Source organism: Corvus moneduloides, chromosome 6, assembly GCF_009650955.1.
Source record: "Corvus moneduloides isolate bCorMon1 chromosome 6, bCorMon1.pri, whole genome shotgun sequence".
In the NCBI taxonomy this organism is placed as follows: domain Eukaryota; kingdom Metazoa; phylum Chordata; class Aves; order Passeriformes; family Corvidae; genus Corvus; species Corvus moneduloides.
This window is the reverse complement of record NC_045481.1, coordinates 56,093,186-56,111,061: the sequence shown is the minus strand read 5'-3', so window position 1 is coordinate 56,111,061 and position 17,876 is coordinate 56,093,186. Positions and strand designations below refer to the sequence as shown.

Sequence of the window (17,876 nt, the reverse complement as noted above, 5' to 3'; positions counted from 1 at the left end):
TGTAATTACCAATCTTGCCAAAATTTTAATCTAATTCTGCCATCTCAGTACTCCTCCTGCTCCATCATCCCTGTGACCCAAGGAACTCCTGTAAGTACTTCCCCCTTCTCTGCATGCATTGGGTGACAATCCATGGAGATGTGGAGACACTGAGGATGCTCTTACCAGCGTGGGATCGATGTCCTCGATGGCCAGGAGCCGGTTATAGATGCTGTGCACCTTCTCATATTTCATCCGGCTCTAAGTGAAAGGGAACACAGACTGCTTGGTAACTCCATTCCAGATCAGCTCTCAGAATGCAAAACTCAAGCTGAAGACAAAACTAGTATTTTCCTCTTTGTTTTCCCTGGCTGAACACTGTGTATGTCAGTCCCTTTACTCAGGTACGTTTTCAGTCCTGTGCAGACATTTCTTGCTTCCCACATTAATTTCCCACTAATGGTTACAATCATGCTTTTCAGAAGTCTCTGAAGTCTTTTTCTAATGTAGTAATACTGCAGCAGAGCTGCCATTGGAGGTGTTTGGCATAAAAAGACTGTATTCTTTACCTCTGTCTAAAAGTAATGTGCAGATAGGTAGGAAAACCATCTTCTTAACTCTCCAACCTGCACATTTCCAGGAATCCATTCTGTTCCCTGCCAGCTGCAGCCCTCCAGGCTGTACTGTGCAGCCTTGGAAAATCAGGACACTTAGCATACAGGAGGCTGCACTGAAAACCAAGGAAGGATTTTTCTTTTAAAGGCAAAGGCTTTTTCCCCCCCGTTGTCCTGAAGTTCCTCCTGCAAAGATTCTTTCATGATAAAAGAAGTGGGCAAAATACACCCCGCAGAGGACTCCACAGTCCTCATCTGACCAGTGGGAAACAGCCTTTATTCCTGATGGAATAAACACCATGGGGCACTGCTCCTTGTGGAGGCTGCACAGTGAGGTAGTGGCCTGGGTGAAGAGATTTCTCCAGAGAGCTGCAGCAAAGGTGGCTCCCATCTTCTGTCACCGCTGTGCCAACACAAACATCAGCTCCCCAAGAATCAGACAGGAGAGGTGCCCTTCATGCCCATCTCAAAAGCAAAGAAGCTGACGCTCTGGGACACGGAAATTTGTAAGCATTTCACCCTTATGATAATTTCAGAAATATAGTCAATGTTTAAATGGAAAGACAGTAGATTTTCAAAACTTTTGTAACTCATACTATGGGCTTTTCCTCTCTATTTTGTCAGCTCCATCTCAGAAACACTGAATGAGAACAAGGCTAGAAGAACCAGTAAATTAATTCTACAGAATTTTGTGTACTCAGTATGTTTCAAATAAATGACATTATTAATGGGAGATGTATTTGGATTTTAATGTCAGTACATCACTATTTTTGCTCACCTCTTCATAATCTGCATATGCAAAATAAAGAAGCATATTCTTCTTTAATAAAGTGCTGATCGCTCTTTCATAAATATTAGCAGCCTCATCACTGAAAAGTTTAGCATTGTTCATGTCCTGTTATAAAATAAGTATAATAATATAATTGTTCAGCATCTGTGACAAAGAAGGCCAATTTATGGAAAATCTTCTGTTTGTGACAAGTCCCAGTGAATTTCCATTCAGTGCTCCAACAAAGAGATAATCATCTCCCCAGTACTTAAGGAATCACAAAATCAGGCCCAAAAAATCCCCCAAGCCTAAAAATGGCCAAGATTGAAACAATTTTTCGCAATTCTTATTTAAAATTCAGACACTGTTATTTTTTTTAAATTTTAATTTCCCCATTTTAAAATCCCGAACATGTCACAACTGACGGTGCTAAATATTTTTCACACCCCCCTCCTTGATTCTGAGGAAAAACTGACAGTCCACCATGTCAAAGCAAGGAAATAAGAGAAAACCAGTGGCTGGCAGCTTACCCCTTTCTCAGCCAGCAGCTTACTGGACTGCTCGAGGTACTGAGCTGCTTCATACCAGATGTCTGGGTGATGGCCCAGCACCAGCAGACACTGCTCATAGGCAAACATCACTGTGGGCAAAACATGCAACAAACACTCCTTGTAAATGGTACCACCTTGCACAACCCAAGTATGAAATACAAAAACCATCAAATGAATCAGACAACATCAACACTAACTGGCTTGGAATACAATGATCCCTGCTGCAGTTCTTCTATATTGCCAGGAACGTTATGAACTGTAACCAGCAGCTAAAACCTGCCTTGTCCACAGAGGAAGAAGCACAGCTCACTCAGGATCAGCCATAAAATCAGGCTGCAATCTACTGTTTCCTGACCTGCACAGGAGGTTCAGTGGCACACGACTATAGCACTGTCTCCCCAAATCCATTTATTACTTTCAGCTTGGCTTTAGCAAAATCTGGATTGTTTTTTTATTAAAAAAATACTGACACAATTCAAGGAACTTGATCAATTTCTACTCCAGCACGATCCCTAAACACCAAATCACATCATTACTTATGCTGGAGCCAAGAAATACAATTCTCTATGTCCTAGCCCAACAGCTAATTACCTCTTTTTGTTATGAGAGTTTGATCTTCTGTTCGTAGAGGGTTGCTCTTTTCCCACTGGATGTATTTCTTCCACATGTCCACCTGCTGAGCCTCTTGGGGGGTGTTTTGGGGGGGAACAGAGGGAGCATTGCGGTCCAGGCCTTTCATCACTGTCTCATATTCCTGAAACAGAAGCAATGTTGTGAAGAGCAGATTTAAACACATTGAACATTTACTTTAGGTTATGCTTTCTAAAACAAATACAGATATTTTAGCATACCAACCTTACTAGTTTGACACACTTTTATTTGAAGTAAGAACCAAGTTTAATGCTGGTTTGGAGAATTAAATAGAACAAAGAAAATCAACAGAAGGTTGTACCTTTGCCACACGTCGTGCATTCATATAATCTCTACTCCTGTCCTCAATCATCTTCTTAGCTAAGTGAATATTGATGCCCTGGAGAAGGAAAAAAAGGAACTGGGAATGTGCAATTTCACTTTGGAAATACTGCATCTTATTTTATACAGGAAAGAGCTTGGAAGGGGATGCAAAACTGAGCAAGGACAAAGTTACTTTAAAATACCAATCTCAAAATATTTATTTCACCTAATAAATGTATGGGCAAGAACTTATATCAAAGGATAAACTCATTACTAAAATTCACCTGACCTGAAGCACATCAGCATATTTTTAATCACTTTCAAAAATGCAGTGAGTTTCACATGAACTGTTGTGGGTGAAAGTGAGAAGAATGTATTTGTGATTTACAATTTTGCTCTTAAATGATGGTCAGTGACAGCTCTCTGCCTTGCTGCTCACCTGGGGAAGCCAGACAGCACATGAGCAATTTGATTTTCTTGTACAAGGAGTACCAGAGACTGACCTCCAGGCTCAAAGCTCTGCCTCCTCCTCTGTTCCTGAAGTAACTGACAGCTCTTAGGAGATGTTCTATTCAACACACACCCTGCCACAGGTGCACCTTTGTCAGCTGAGCCTGAGACGTGCCAGCACTGTGTGACACCCCTCCAGGACTGCACACACGTGCAGAGGGCTCTGCCGTGCTGCTGAGCAAGACCAGCAGGGGCTGGGGGCAGCCAGGCCCTGGTCACAGGTCCTGGCAAGAACACAGCCTCAAAGGACTGCTCTTAGGCAGGAGAAGCAGCCACCCTTTGGCTGACGCCTGCGTCTGGGTGGATTTTGCTGGCGTGGCTTGCCAAGAGTTTGCAGAAGATGCGCAGAGCTTTCAGTCCGAGTGCAAAGAGGCACTCGAGCTGGGAAGCAAAGGCACTCACTATGGAAGCAAAGGCACTGTCTGGGATAGCAGTCTGGGCCAGGTAGCACACAAACCCAGCAATGCCCCAGTTAACCCAGGACCAGGCTGTGGATGCAGCAGGTTTCTCCTGGGATGCACTCCCAGCCCAGCAGCCATGTGGCTTTGAAAGCCAGACTGTCACCTTGTCACTGAGACAGAGGTCTCCCTAAGAGCTCTACCACCTCTGACCATTTAGTTAATTAAGGACTGGTGACTGACAGGCTGATATTGTTACCTGGTGGCTACAGCCGAGCTAAGGAGAAGCTTGAGAGTACTTGAATTACAGCAAATTGCCAATAACTTTCCACACTGAGACCTGCCTGAGGTCTCTGTGTTGTTGAACTAGTGACATGGGGAATCACCACCCCCTCAAAGAGCCCTCCTGGTGAGGAGCATTTCCCTGTGCCAGGACACCTGTGAGCAGCAGCCCTTTCCCTCGAGGCCAGTGTAGCCAGAATAAGATGGGCAGAACCCTGTGTCTGAGCAGAGTTGCAGCCCTCACCTTCCAGCAGCTTGTAACAGCCTGAGGGACTGCTTGGAGTTACAGGTGCCAGCCAGAGCTGCCTCAACTGGAAACTGGACAGGGTTGAGCCTTTGTTTTGGAAGCCTCCCCATGGATAATGAAACCAGCAGTGACAGCCTTCCCTTGCTGTGTGGGAGGGTTTATGGGGAAGCTGTGTTTGGGATTTTCCTAAACTGCAGACAGTGTGTCCTGGGTACCCTCCCTGGTAACAGCAGGCTATCTGTGGTGTCCCCAAACACCTATGGGGCAATGAGCTGTTATGGTACACACTCATGGCTGGGGGTGCCTGGAGTTCTCCCACCCAGAGGTTCTCCCACCAGCTAAGCACTGTGGCCTTATTAACATGAGAAGGCACCAAGCTCACAACCTGCATAATTTACAACAAGGCAAGAGAAATTGGTCCTTCTTTCCTGCTCAGGGCACAGTGACCCACAGTGACTATGCCTAGGCACAACCAGCAGGACGAGTGCTGTGTGAGCATCCCTGCTTGGCAGTGCTGAGCATGAGGGCATCCACATCAGCTTTGCAATCACACCACTGCTGACTGGGGCTGGTTGGTCACCAGCTGTCACCAGATGTGTTTAAAAATACACTCTAAAGGTGCAGCTACAAATTGGCCTGCAAGGCCAGTGAGCTGAGGTTACACAGGCTGAAGACAGTGTGGGAGCAGACTCACTTGAGGTGCACCTGGGGTGTTGGAATGGCTTCAGGTGAGGAACATTTTTAAGCACTGAGACCATGCAATTTAATGCTTTGGAGGAAGTCCAAACCATTCCAGCTGAATGCCATTTGACCCTGTTTGACTCTAAGTGAAAGGAGGGGAGTGCCTCCTTGGGGACAGGAGCCCTCACTGCCAGCTGATGAGCTCCAGCTCCATCACTGAGGACAGTGATGTCTCACTCACTCACTCACTCACTCACTCACTCACTCACTAGCCACTCCACTGGGCCAGCTGGGAAATGGGACAGTCAAATGTATGTAATTGAAATAAATTAAAAAATCACTCAGGTACTTGTAGAGTTTTGCCACAGGACTTGGTACATACTGCACACGCAAAATATGTTCATCCTGCTGGTCATCTCTTTTATACATACTTATTTAGTGGATATACTTTGGGCACCATATTTGATTACATGATAATTATTGCTTTCTTAATGTCACAAGAATCACGTTGTTGATTACCTCTTCGTATTTGTTATAATCTCTCCAGAGCTGCTCTATGTTTATCATGGGATTCACACAACCACGCTGGTAAACCCTACGGACAGCTGTGATCCTCTGGTTTTCTGCATAAGATCCTACTGCTTCTCTAAACAGTGGGGAGAGAGATCAACATCAGCTATTACGGGTCACAACTGGCAGGAACATCAGCATTACATTAACTGAGCTTAAAAAAAGTTACTTTAAGATACTTACACGCCTTTCAAAAAATTGATGTAATCCACCCAGATCTAGGTGAGAAAAAATATTACATATAGTGAAACCAATGTTCAGCTGTACTTGTCATAAAGTTAGAAATAAACTGTGTTTTGATTAAAAAAACATACCTGGTATGACATGATTTCCATGCCAATCTTATCCAGAGCAAAATCATATGCCTGAGCCATTTTTTCTCTGAGGAAAAGAACCACAAAGACCATAAAGCAAGTATTCAGTATTTTAAAAATTCTTTATTTAAGAGTATTCTTTTGTGCAGCAAATTCTAACCAAACATCAAGGAATGAGAAACATCATTCAACAGCTGAGAGCAAAAATTGGTATTCAGATAGCTTTAAATTCTGTATTTAGGTTCTGTTGGGGTTTTGGTTGTTTGTTTTATTCAAGAATTATTTAAATGTATTGGTGGCAATCCAGCATTTTAACAGCTCCTGGCCCACCCCAAGTCAGTGGAAATCCACGAATACTACATGAAGTTGAGAAGAAAACAACTGCTCTCCACACCTTCTTAGCTGACAGATGCACCCATGGATTCTTATTGTTTCCCCTCAGAATTCCCCAAACCTTTCTGCAATTCTCCAGGAACCCCAAAAGGCTGGGGCAATTAGAAGTAGATCCCTTGTGTGAATCCTTCACAGGATTTCTTATTGCCCCAAATTCAAAGTATTTTCCCTCAAATTGAAAATGTTCACAGAATTTCCTTGGTTAAGTTTCAGTGAAAGCTGTTTTTTCTCTCTCCCACTTTTCTCCTAGTCTCCTTAACTCAAACATACTTCAGTACCTTATTACCTTCTTGACCACATTAACAGGAAAACCAGAGGAAAGGCAAACTGAATAAACTGACACTTCTAAAATTGCTTCAAAACAGTCTTCTAAAAATAAATTAAAACCTGTTGCTTATTTTCTGTCTTAATGAATTATTTACGTTGCCAATTATAGTGCAAAGAAATTATGGTGGGCTGGGGACGAAAGAGTTTATAGATGCTGGAAGTTACTTGTATTTTTTGAAACTCAATCCACAGGAATATAAACAAGCAAAATGTAATAACTGGAAAGGGATGAAGGTTAACATATCCCAAAATTTTGACAGCCTAGATTTTATGACTTTTTTATGCATTCCAAAACTTCCTCTAATTCCTGAACTCTTTAGTGCTACTGGCACAGCTGGAATCAGTGCTGAATTTTGTGGAGACTCTAAACAGGACACTGAGGGCAAGGACAAAGAGGAAGAAGTGTGTTTCAGGTTGGCTCAAGCACCAATCTCATCTGCATGGATACACAAGCTCCTTCACTGCTCTTATCCCACCCTGTTACAGGAATCCAGACTAAGGAACCAATTTTACCCAGAAAGCTCAGCTAAAGAGACTTCAATGTTTTCTAAGTGCAGATTATATATTAACCCCCAACACTCCAACAGAAAATCCCCAGAGAGATTTGCCACCCAGCTTCCTCCCCATCCCCTGGTCAAAAATCAAGAAGAGTCTCACCATTAAACTAGAATAATTCAGAGCAACTCTGTGAACTTACTTGTAACTAGGTAGCTTCCCCTTGGTTTCTCGTACATAGGAAAGGTAACATTTCCATAAATCAATGTGTAAAACCTTCATAAGGCAGCGCTGAAATAACTGTTTAATACATCAAGAAGACGTGATCAGGATTCCAGATATAGAAAGTAGGCTTCTACTTTTAAAGCTATACAAAATAAATTTAAATAATCCTTGTAATTATGGCTGAGATTTATAAGAAAGAATAAGTTAAACTACTTGTTCTTTTGACTAAAGCATCGCCATGCTATGCAAGGGAACTGGAGAGAATTAAGCAGAGAAATAAATCCTCCTGCACACTTCACTGATTAGAGCTTGGTAGCAACAACAAATCAACTTTAGTGATACTTTTTACCGGTGTTTCATATTCAATGACAACTACAGCTTGTTTTCAATCTGATTTAGCCCCATCACAAGGTACTTGTTCTTGCTATAGAGATATATTACATATATTGATATGACTCACCTTTTCCACTTTGTCATAATTTTTTGCTTTAATCTATAGGGAAGCAGAAAAAAACAAATCACTTAAGAAACTATTTTAGAATACTAGTAATATATTGTTCATACAGTACTACAGCATTCCAGTTTGTACTTTGGCTACCCAAACTAATTACACCAAAACACCACATAATGTTGCAAAAATATAATTAAACACACAAAATAATGTACTTTGTTGCAAAATTAGCAGGTGTTTTATTTTTAATTCTTCAATTCCAAAATGTAGGTACCAGTAGGCAAATTTGCTTTCCTGCATTCTGGTTTGAACACCCAGACTTAGTCTTTTATTTTAAGGCACTCTGTTGCCTTCAGTGCATATACTGATTTAGGTACCAGAGCTTCTAGATCAAGACTTAGTAAATTAAGGGTAAAATACCATATTTACAATACTACTAGGCTAATAAACGTATTATACTTGCACATTTATTTCTGAAAGTGCACTTTGCTCCAAGATGCCGATGCTGAATTAGGAAATAATAACCATGGAGAACCTGTTTTTCCGCAGCTGCCCCAGCCCTGGTGCTCCCTCCGAGGAGGGACCAAACCACATTCACATGTCAGCAGCAGTTTCATTCAGACACCCACACCCCACAAGGGCAGGGGGTGAAACCCAAGATTCCAGCTAACAGGCTGCCTTTCAGGCAGGACAAAGGAAAGCACGAGACTGATGAGGGGGGCAAATCCTGCATGGATTTGTTAGCCCCAGCTACGGTAACATGCTAGGCAATCTCTACAGACACACCCCGATGACACACGGAAGATCAACAACGCCCTTAAAAGACGCTTATCTGCCTTGAAATAAAGCGCCTTTAATGAAATAAGGATTTGTTATGCTGTGTTGTATTTTTGTAAGGCACCAAAGTCCCCTTTTAAATCTCACTGCTCTTTGTTTACTTAGAGGATTCCCAGCCTTTATTGTGGTGTGAAACACAAGCACCTCTCCATTTCCCCGAGGAGCACGGTGCAGGCAGCAAACAGCACCCTTTGCATCAGGGATTCCTTATTTCATTTTATATCATTCCCACTCTAAAGTACAGCAGAATCTTTAATGGATGCAAGAGGAGACACGGACTGCAGGAGACCTAAAATAAGTATGCCCTGCCTCCTGTTTCCTGAGTGTCTCTACTCCTGCAACAGCCCAGTCCTGAGAGGCTTAAAAGAGCCATCCCCATTTCTCTCACTCCCAAAAAAGATCAGTTAAAAATGAGAGAATTCAAATAACATTGAAAAAAAACTTTATTGGCACACAAGGCACACTGGACCCTTGTGTCTGTACCATACTTGAACTGGAGCAGTATCCCACCCCGGCTGGAAGAATTCCACACAATCCAGGATGGCAGGAAGGTAAACCTAACTGTGCCTTGCAAAGAGTCAAAAAAAAAAAAAAAAAAAAAGAAAGACATTTTTACTTCATCCTTTTTTGACAGTAACTTTTCATGTCCCTCACCACCTCTTACAACATGAAAACGATTCACTAAAGAGACAGAGCTCTCAGTCTATGCCTCCCACTCCCTGAAATCTCCTGCTCTCCTTGGCTGAGTGAAAAAGAACAAATGGATCTTGGTTTCTATGTCTTAGCACACAGCACAGCTGCCTGCACCTTCTTTCCCTTGTACTTAACTCAAGTAAAGCCTTCAGTAAGATATACAGGATTAATTTTCTTTTTTAAACAGAGCGAGATAGGAGACAGTATGAATTCTTTTGTGAAAAATAAATTATTAATTCATGGCTTTGCCACTGACAAAAGGCATCAGCTTCTAGTTATTCAGTAACAAGACGAAAAATAATTTTTAAAAGCTCAGAGCAAAAAGCTGTAAGCAGACAAGGCAAAAAATGAGTTTGCCTGCCAGGTGTAGCCATGTAAACAGTGTCAGCAAGTTTAGTAGCTCCTGGCAGCACTGTCACCAGGAAACATCAAAGGATGGAGCACAAGGAATATGTATCAATTAGACTGCATGCACTTCCCAGAACCAAAGACCTTGAAAAGAAAAATACTTTACTAAGGAAAGAAGGTATATTCTTTATTTGCATGGGTTATGACTCAAAGCAAAATATTTTCTATGTGATTATCATATATATGAAAAGCTGCTGACCACATCTGGACTTCAAGTCAGCGTTACATATTTATGTTACATACATATTACACAAGTGGTTTGGTATCTTAAAATTCAGAAATCTTGGTACCAGTGAAGTCAGGAGGTTGGCATGCAGAAGGATTTGTTAAAAAAAAAGGCAAAGCAATATTGGCCAAAGCTTACTGGGTCTCTCAATGCAAAGCAACTCTCTCTCCTGCAGGAATCCGTTTCCATTCCTTGGCTCACCCCTCCCAAGCAAACACCCGGGCAGCCCTGGCTCAGGGGAAGTCCACGCCCAGCAAGGGCAGGTGCTGCCTCCAGGACCCACCAGCACACACTTCTTGGTTTTCCTATTACAGACACTGCAACAGGCAGTGATGAGATGTGGGAAAGCATTAAAAACTGACATTACTACTGTAATTTTGTTCTTAAAAGACAAACATAAAGTCAACTGTATTTACAGCAGCTTATCCTCCAATTTCTAAGGCTGCCAGGATTCCCGGCAATATTCTGATTGCTTTAATTAAAGAGGCAGGTGTTACCCTCACAGGCTGACACACAGGAGTGGCTCCACCATGAATCCACCTCCTATTCAATGAGCTGAGGGATGCTCTCATTCCAAGGTAAAATCCATGCAATGAGTGTCTCCCATCCATCCTTGAAGACTACACAAAGACCACCCAGTCTGACCAGCTATGTTTGGACATTCCTGTAGCAAAATACACCTGAACCTGCCTTCCTCTGCCCGTGACAAGGAGAAATTCCACCTGTTTTGCTGAAAGAGTAACTTTAGATTTGATGCTCCAATAAGAAATTTACGTCACTACTGTATCAGCTTTGTACAAGATGAATTCATAATACAAGTCAAATTTCTTCCCAGAATACACAATGTAATTCTCTATAAGCTTCACAAACACTGAAGGGCAAAACTTAATCCATAAATTACATACCATTTCACCCTTTTAAACAGACAAGACACATGAATCATTTATGATTATGCAAGGCAAGTGATTTTACTAATCTAGGGACTTAATACTAGTTCTAGTTGTCTGGCAACATGCAACACAAGCTTAAAAAGCATCCCTCTTTTATGTTAACCTTCTCAGTGTTTCTTGCATTCCATCAAGTTCCTAAGGAAACATGCTTAGTACGTGGTAATTAAGGACTTGCATGGCTTGTTCTGTCATTTATCTCTATGTCCCAACTCCATTTTCTTTCTTTCAATTGTTATTTTCCAGGGGAAAAAATTATTTTCTTCAGCAGAAAACCTGATGTTCCCTTACTCACTTCCTCCAGCTCTCCCCTTAGTGAGGTAGATCCTCTTGCTCTCTACTGTACCCACTGCCCCTGCACTACTCTCCAAGGTTTTTTAGAGTTTTTTTGGAAGAGGGACCTGAAGAGAAACACTCTGCACCCCTGGGACCGCACCAGCTGATGAGGGACAAACTGGGAGAGAAAGAAACACTACAGCTGCATGGATGTTACCTTTTCGAGGATTTTCCTAAAATCTGGTTTTGTTACAAACACTAAAATGCATGCACCAACCTTAATGTTTGAGTTTGTTTTTTAAAAATGTTTTTTAAAAAAACCAACATCTGTTTCACAGTACAAAATTACAACCAGAGTCTAAATACATGTATTTGAAGTATTGCTTTTATTTGTCAACTGAAGGGAACTCACTGTGAAAGACCTAAATTCATGACAGTTACATGACTAGGTATTAGATAAATAAAAGCTAACATTTTAAAAATAAAATCAGACTACACAAAATTTATCATCACTGAATCCATTTGTGTTGACCATTTGCCCTTTTTTTTTTTTTTTTACATCTTGATTGTTGGGGTGAAATAATCCACTCCCCACTGTCAAGCACAGTCTCAGACAATTTGGGTCTCTAGCAGTATAGAGCTGTGGGTGTAACAAAATATATTCACATTTCTGTTTCCAAAATACAGGCTAGGGACCACATCAGTTCAAACTGCTCAGACCACCACAAAGGAATGCCATCTCTGAAAGGATGGAGATGCTAATTCTCTGTTCTATCTTCAGCACATTCAGCCTTTTGCTGTCTGCTGAGGCTCCCAGTCAGTGACTAATTGTGTGAGCACTTAACGTGACAAAGAACAGCAACTGCGTTTGCAAACAGCAACCCAGGCTCTGCTCAAGTACATGAAATGCAGGTAAAACGCAGGGCTAGCACTGCACTTCCCAGTGGTCATTAACCCAAGGAGGCTGGACTATTACTGTCTAAATAACTGGATCCAAAACTTATCTTATGCATGCTGAACAAAGCATATATTTCATTTGTGCCAGATATTCCAAATCCTTTATTTAAAAACATTAGCACGTGATTGCAGATGAAATTTCTGTGATATATTTTTGCTACAATTTGTACCAGATAAGAATTGAATGATTTGGTATTCCTGCTGCCTTCATTCGGAGTTTTAATATTCCCTGTGAAAATACAGCTTTTATATTGCTATTAGTAAAGCCTGCAAGGAAGAGATAGAGTACACTGACCATGGGAAAACTCATTTTCTCAAAAGGCAGCAAGATGAGATTTTACATATTTTCATTCACCTGGTTATGTGTTTCAATTTCAAAGTCTGCCATAAAATGGGATTTGAAAAGTTCCTTAAAATTATTCTAAATTAAATGCCTCCAACTATTATTAAAAGTATTATTTCCAGAGCTTCCTGAACCATGGCATCAAAACTTAAAAGTCATGTTGTTTCCACTAGATATATCACGTGAAAAACAGGATTCAGTCACAGCTGCCATAAAAGTAGCTATAATGTAGAGGGGGGTTTTGCAATCAGATTCTGAGGAAACATAACAATAGAATATTTCAGTTGAAAGGAACCTACCCTGATCACCCAGTCCCACTTCAGGGCTGACCAAAGGCTCAAGGATGTTCTTAAGGGCACTGTCCAAATGACACTCAAACACCAACAGGCTCTGGGCTTTGACCATCTCTCTGGGAAGCCTGTCCCAGTGTTCCACCAGCCATGCTTCCTCATCCCCATCATCTTTTAGGTGTCACACTTGTTTCCTGATTACCAAGAGTGGTCTAGCACATACACTATTATTTATAGTTAGATACACTTTCAATCTGCTCACAGTATTTTGGAATAAAAAACTTAACAGTAACTAAGAATATTGGCTCTGCTAATGAACCAAAAGCTGCAGTTCTGTAAATCCAATTACCAGTTAATATCCTGCACTCAAAAACAATTCAACAGGCACTTGCTGAACAGATAGTGAGAAAGCTGGCTTTTTATAGCAAAATTCTGAGCCACATTACCATTTTCAACAGAAAAAGGTGGTCATGTCTACAGGAAAAATGGTAATTAGGAAATGAAGGGCAGCAATTTTCATAAGGAGCTAAGCAGCAGCAGGAAATGGGGACAGGGCAGTGGCAGAAATAGAGACAGCCACTGCATGAATGGCCAGTAATATGCAAGACTGCTCCTCACTTTCTTGACTTCTTGAAAATTGTCATTACAGCCTCATCACCCCAAGCCTTCAATAAAACCTGCCACAGCCTTCAGAAACAATTAACCAAAGCATATCAAGTTAACAAACTCTACCAACACTTCTCCTCTCAGAGGCAGCAGCCTAGAGAATCTTTGCCTGAACATTTCCCTCACTGACTAACTGCAAAAATTAGATTGAAGACTTGGAAAGGCTATTTCCAAAATGGCAAGCATAGAAACAAGATTTATCTGGAAGTCTGGGAAAGAAAGGAACCCAGCTGCACTGACCTGAGGGTGGTGAGGGAGCAGCTCAGAGCAGAAGGCTTCGGAAAAGGGTGCAAAAGAAGAACTTGTGAAATGCCCCTCTGCAGACAGTAACATTCCCCAGTTAAAACAGTGCTAAGAGTCGTTCTTAATTAGGATAACTATGTAAACAAGTAATTACCAGTTTAAAAAATCTGCAAGTGGAAGATGTCTTTTTGTTTAATCTATCAGACTGAAAGACCCAGTACCTTTAATTTTCAGATGCATCAGGAAAGAAATCAATCCATGCAAATACTTGAATAGAAAATGCTTAAGTATGAGCAAACTGCATTCCAAAAGTGCAGTAATACAAGGCCTGAGAATATTGACAACCTCACTGTTACTTACAGTACACACTGATCTAGAAGTGATGAAGGATTAATGCATTGCAGTAAATAAACTTTGCTACTAATAATATAGTTTGGAATATAAAAGAACTACCTACTCCATTTAATTCCTAAATACCTACTCCAGTGTAAAGAACAAAGACTAAGAAATAAGATCTCAGAGCTACTAAAAATAGCAACTGTGCTTTGGTTTACACCTTAGTGCAATTTGATTAATTTTCACAACTACACAAACCTTCAGGAGTAGCATGTGCCTCTACCCCTCTACAAAAAATGCTGGCCTCTTGGTCCTGCAGGGAGAGCCTTCCTTCATGTCAATACTTTGAAAAGCATGCATAATTTTCAGGCACCACTATCAAGAGACTAGACAGAGGGTGTACAGAGAAATATTTATTTATAGGCAGCCTAAAAAAAAACAACCTGTGGTGACAAAACTCTTCAGTGATTTTTCTGGTTGGAGAATGATACTGAATGGCAATCACTGATTCACTCCCCATTTCATTTATTTCTGACATCAAATATCTCTCTTTTATTTTGTTTTGAATCTGATTATTAAAAAGAAGCAATTTCTCATGTGTCTTTTCTCTTCCTTCCTATCTACAGCATCCTACTGTTATCTCTTCTCATTTTTCTTGAGAGTTTTCTTTCCAGAACACACTTTCATTAAAAAAAAAAAACAAAACCAAACACACCCCCCACCCAATGTGCAGTTTTGTTTAAACACCAAACCCACCGGTTATTACTTGCACTGCTATTCTTCCTGACAAACTGAGCCCCATTACTGCAAACATCTCTTGTGGATAAGTAGTGAAGTGAAGCTGCAAAAACAGCCCTTTTGAAGTCATGATGACAAGCACACTCTATGCTCTTTGAAACAAAGACAGAGAGCCTCACTTATCTGTTACTTTACCACCCTACAGATCTGACATTCAAAATTTGCTCAGAAATTGGGGGTGAAAAAAAGAACTGCTCCATGTCTTAAGTTTTCTTTTCCTGTGAGTACTGGCCTCAGTCTAATGAACTGGCTGTTCTTTGATGGTGCTCCCAGATAAACAGCTCACATAAGCACTGCCAGCTTTTCTTCCTTGCTCTATTTCTACTCATTCTTTAATATGTTCTCCAGCACAGGAAAACCATTACCTTTTTCACTTAGGCAATTTGCCCATTATGAAATGTAATGTAATATTAGCTGTATGAAGTAATTTACAAATGCTAAGCACCCACTACTTTCTAGCCAGATTCTACTTCATAACCAGATTCTCAATCTCATTTTAATGAAAAGTCAATTTTCAACATGCCCTGTGGCTTGTAATTTCCTCTTCAATTTCACACTCCCTTTAAGCCACAGTAGAAAACACCACCCCACATTCACACCCCTGCAAACTTGCTTCCTTCCCAACTTATGCATTTTGGTTTTTCCTACGTACTTCAGTTCACTTCTGATTCTCATTCCTGTTTCTCAATGTCTTTTGTACTTTACAGAAGCAGTGGGATGTTCTAAGATGTGTTTAAGGATAGCTGACATTCACAGACCTACTGGGATCCTTTGCAGTTCTTAGGAAGTATGCAAAGCAGCCGTGATTTTCCTCCTAGAATTAATTATCATTTAACTCTCAGATTATAGGACTCAAAAGCACATACAGCACCCATGGATCACAAGATAATCACTAACATGACAAAATGCAATGAGATAAATTGAAGATTTGCAGACTTATCTGTTGGCAAAAATCACTAAAGTTAAAAAGTTATATTAAGAGGGAAGCCTAAAGCAAAGGTATTTCGCCCATCTCACTGGGCTAGAGATCCCTAACTTGTAAAATCAGACAAATTACACAATTTGTCTACTTCAACTGCTTCTCATAAGAGAACAGTCCCTCAGCAGGGCCAATGGAATAGGACACAGGCACTCCTCTAACACTTTTTTCAGCTGATTTAATAAGATAATAGGCACCAGTGCCTATTATCTGAGTAGCACAGATAGGCTGCAGTCTGCCAGCAGCACCAGACAAGCCCTACCCCATAACCCAAACTGGAAATTCCTTGCAACACTTAGACCTTAAAAACAAGGCAGGGATCAGACCACTGCAAGAGATTACATGGCATAAAGGGTACGTGAGGCATCACCACCTAGGGGAAAAAAAAGCCAATTGTTCCATTACACAGATCTCACACCTTACAAGGCTCTAACCTAAGATTTAATTTATTAAGATGCTTAATTTGAAATCATCATGTTTTTTCACGTCTATCAAAAACCAGTGTCCATTACAGTAACATACAGTTATTTAAAAAATCATTCCTGCTTTCATTTTGCTATCCTCAAAATTTTTAAGCAAGTGACAGGTTACTACATCATTTGAGGTTATAGCTGGGGAAGAGGGCATTAAGTTCCCCCTTAGGTTTATAGTTTTATCATTTCTCACTATACTCATCACATGCCTACATTCTTTTCAGAAGAAAAGGGCTTGCATAAAAGGGCAGAAAAGAGTAAGTTTGATAAGCATATTTTTTTCCACACCATCAATTATAGCATTTCAGAGCATTTGTTCTAGTAAAATATGGCTATCAAATAATAATTTTTATGGAAGAAATCTCTGTTCATTCACCAAGCATATGTTAAAAGTACACCTGAGCAATTTACAATTTCAAAGAGATCTTACTTCTTAAGAGATCCTTGAATATCAAATTTTAAAAAAGCAACACATCTGTAAGGCAGCCTCCACACTGACTTAGCAAAAAGGGCTGATAGCCCAAATGAAGACATCTTAAGACCAGAAAGAACCACTGCCTTTTTGAGTGGTCAAATTCATTCAGAGACCATGCATTAAGGGCTCCCATTTTCTAGCATGGAACTGGCCTCATAAAGGCTCTCCCCAATAAAGCCAGCCAACCAACCAGTTCTCCTAAGGAATACAGGTTATCCAAAGAGTAAAAAATGGTACTAGAAGATGTAATTATATCATACAGCATAATCTTCTTACTCTTGTAATATTAGCACAAGACTAGCTTGGCCCATTAGCAGAGAACAAATTGTTCTTAATATTTTGCCTGTTCTTAGAACATAAAAAGCAATTTTCCAGTAATTTGTAGCAGAAATGGCCCAGAGAATGGTTCTCAAAACCATTTGACTGATCCTCAGCCTCCAAAAGTGCCTAAGGGCTCTCATGTCTGACGACACAAGCCAGCTGTCGCATCACAAGAAACCATAAATCAGAAATCTCGAAGTTAATAGTGCAGAATAATGCTCAGGCCCAAGTAATTCTCTGCAAGTGCCTCTCAGCATTGACTTGCAGCTGACGAGATGCCGTATATTGCACACTGCATTATAAAACAAACCCTACTAAAGGTAACCCGCTAAACCCAAATGAAGCACACTTCAACTGCAGTGCTATGAAAAGAATCTTTAAAGGAAGGGATGTGGTTCCTGGCTTTGCCATGGATTTCCTACGAAATCATTAAGAAACATTATGTCAATTATTTACTGAACTAGGATAATAATCTGCCTCAGATGATGACTGAGCTGCTTTTGGTTTACATTAATGAGGTATTCTGTTGAAGTTCAGGAAATAAGCCCATTTTTCTAATACAGGCAGCAGCCCTCATCAAAAATCCTTCACATGTCAGTCAGAAATCAAGGAAATTCTCTGTGGTGTCTTTTTTGAGAATGCATATTCTTAATCATAGTTACCGAGAAATCTCATCTATAATATTAAATTAATATTAGAAAAGGAAAGACTGTATTTGAAGAGTCAATTACAGAATTAAACATCCATATTTCTGTCTTTTGGCCATGAAGAGAAAACAGAATTCACTATAAAAATAGCATTCAGTGGTAAAATAGTTTCCTTCAAGATGGGAGTTTTACTGCATGGTC

General features: G+C 40.6%; 1 protein-coding gene across 1 annotated transcript in view; it reads right to left on the bottom strand.

Moving 5' to 3' along the window:
* Positions 1–17,876, bottom strand: part of CSTF3 (cleavage stimulation factor subunit 3) — a 48,407-nt gene that overhangs the window by 8,244 nt on the left and 22,287 nt on the right. Inside the window, exons 4-13 of the mRNA XM_032113213.1 lie at positions 7,770–7,802; positions 7,287–7,384; positions 5,870–5,936; positions 5,739–5,773; positions 5,505–5,631; positions 2,866–2,943; positions 2,505–2,667; positions 1,893–2,002; positions 1,372–1,488; positions 166–240 (exon numbers count right to left, since the gene is read on the bottom strand). Coding sequence (XP_031969104.1) covers positions 166–240; positions 1,372–1,488; positions 1,893–2,002; positions 2,505–2,667; positions 2,866–2,943; positions 5,505–5,631; positions 5,739–5,773; positions 5,870–5,936; positions 7,287–7,384; positions 7,770–7,802 — 903 coding nt within the window. The remainder of the gene's footprint in view (positions 1–165; positions 241–1,371; positions 1,489–1,892; positions 2,003–2,504; positions 2,668–2,865; positions 2,944–5,504; positions 5,632–5,738; positions 5,774–5,869; positions 5,937–7,286; positions 7,385–7,769; positions 7,803–17,876) is intronic.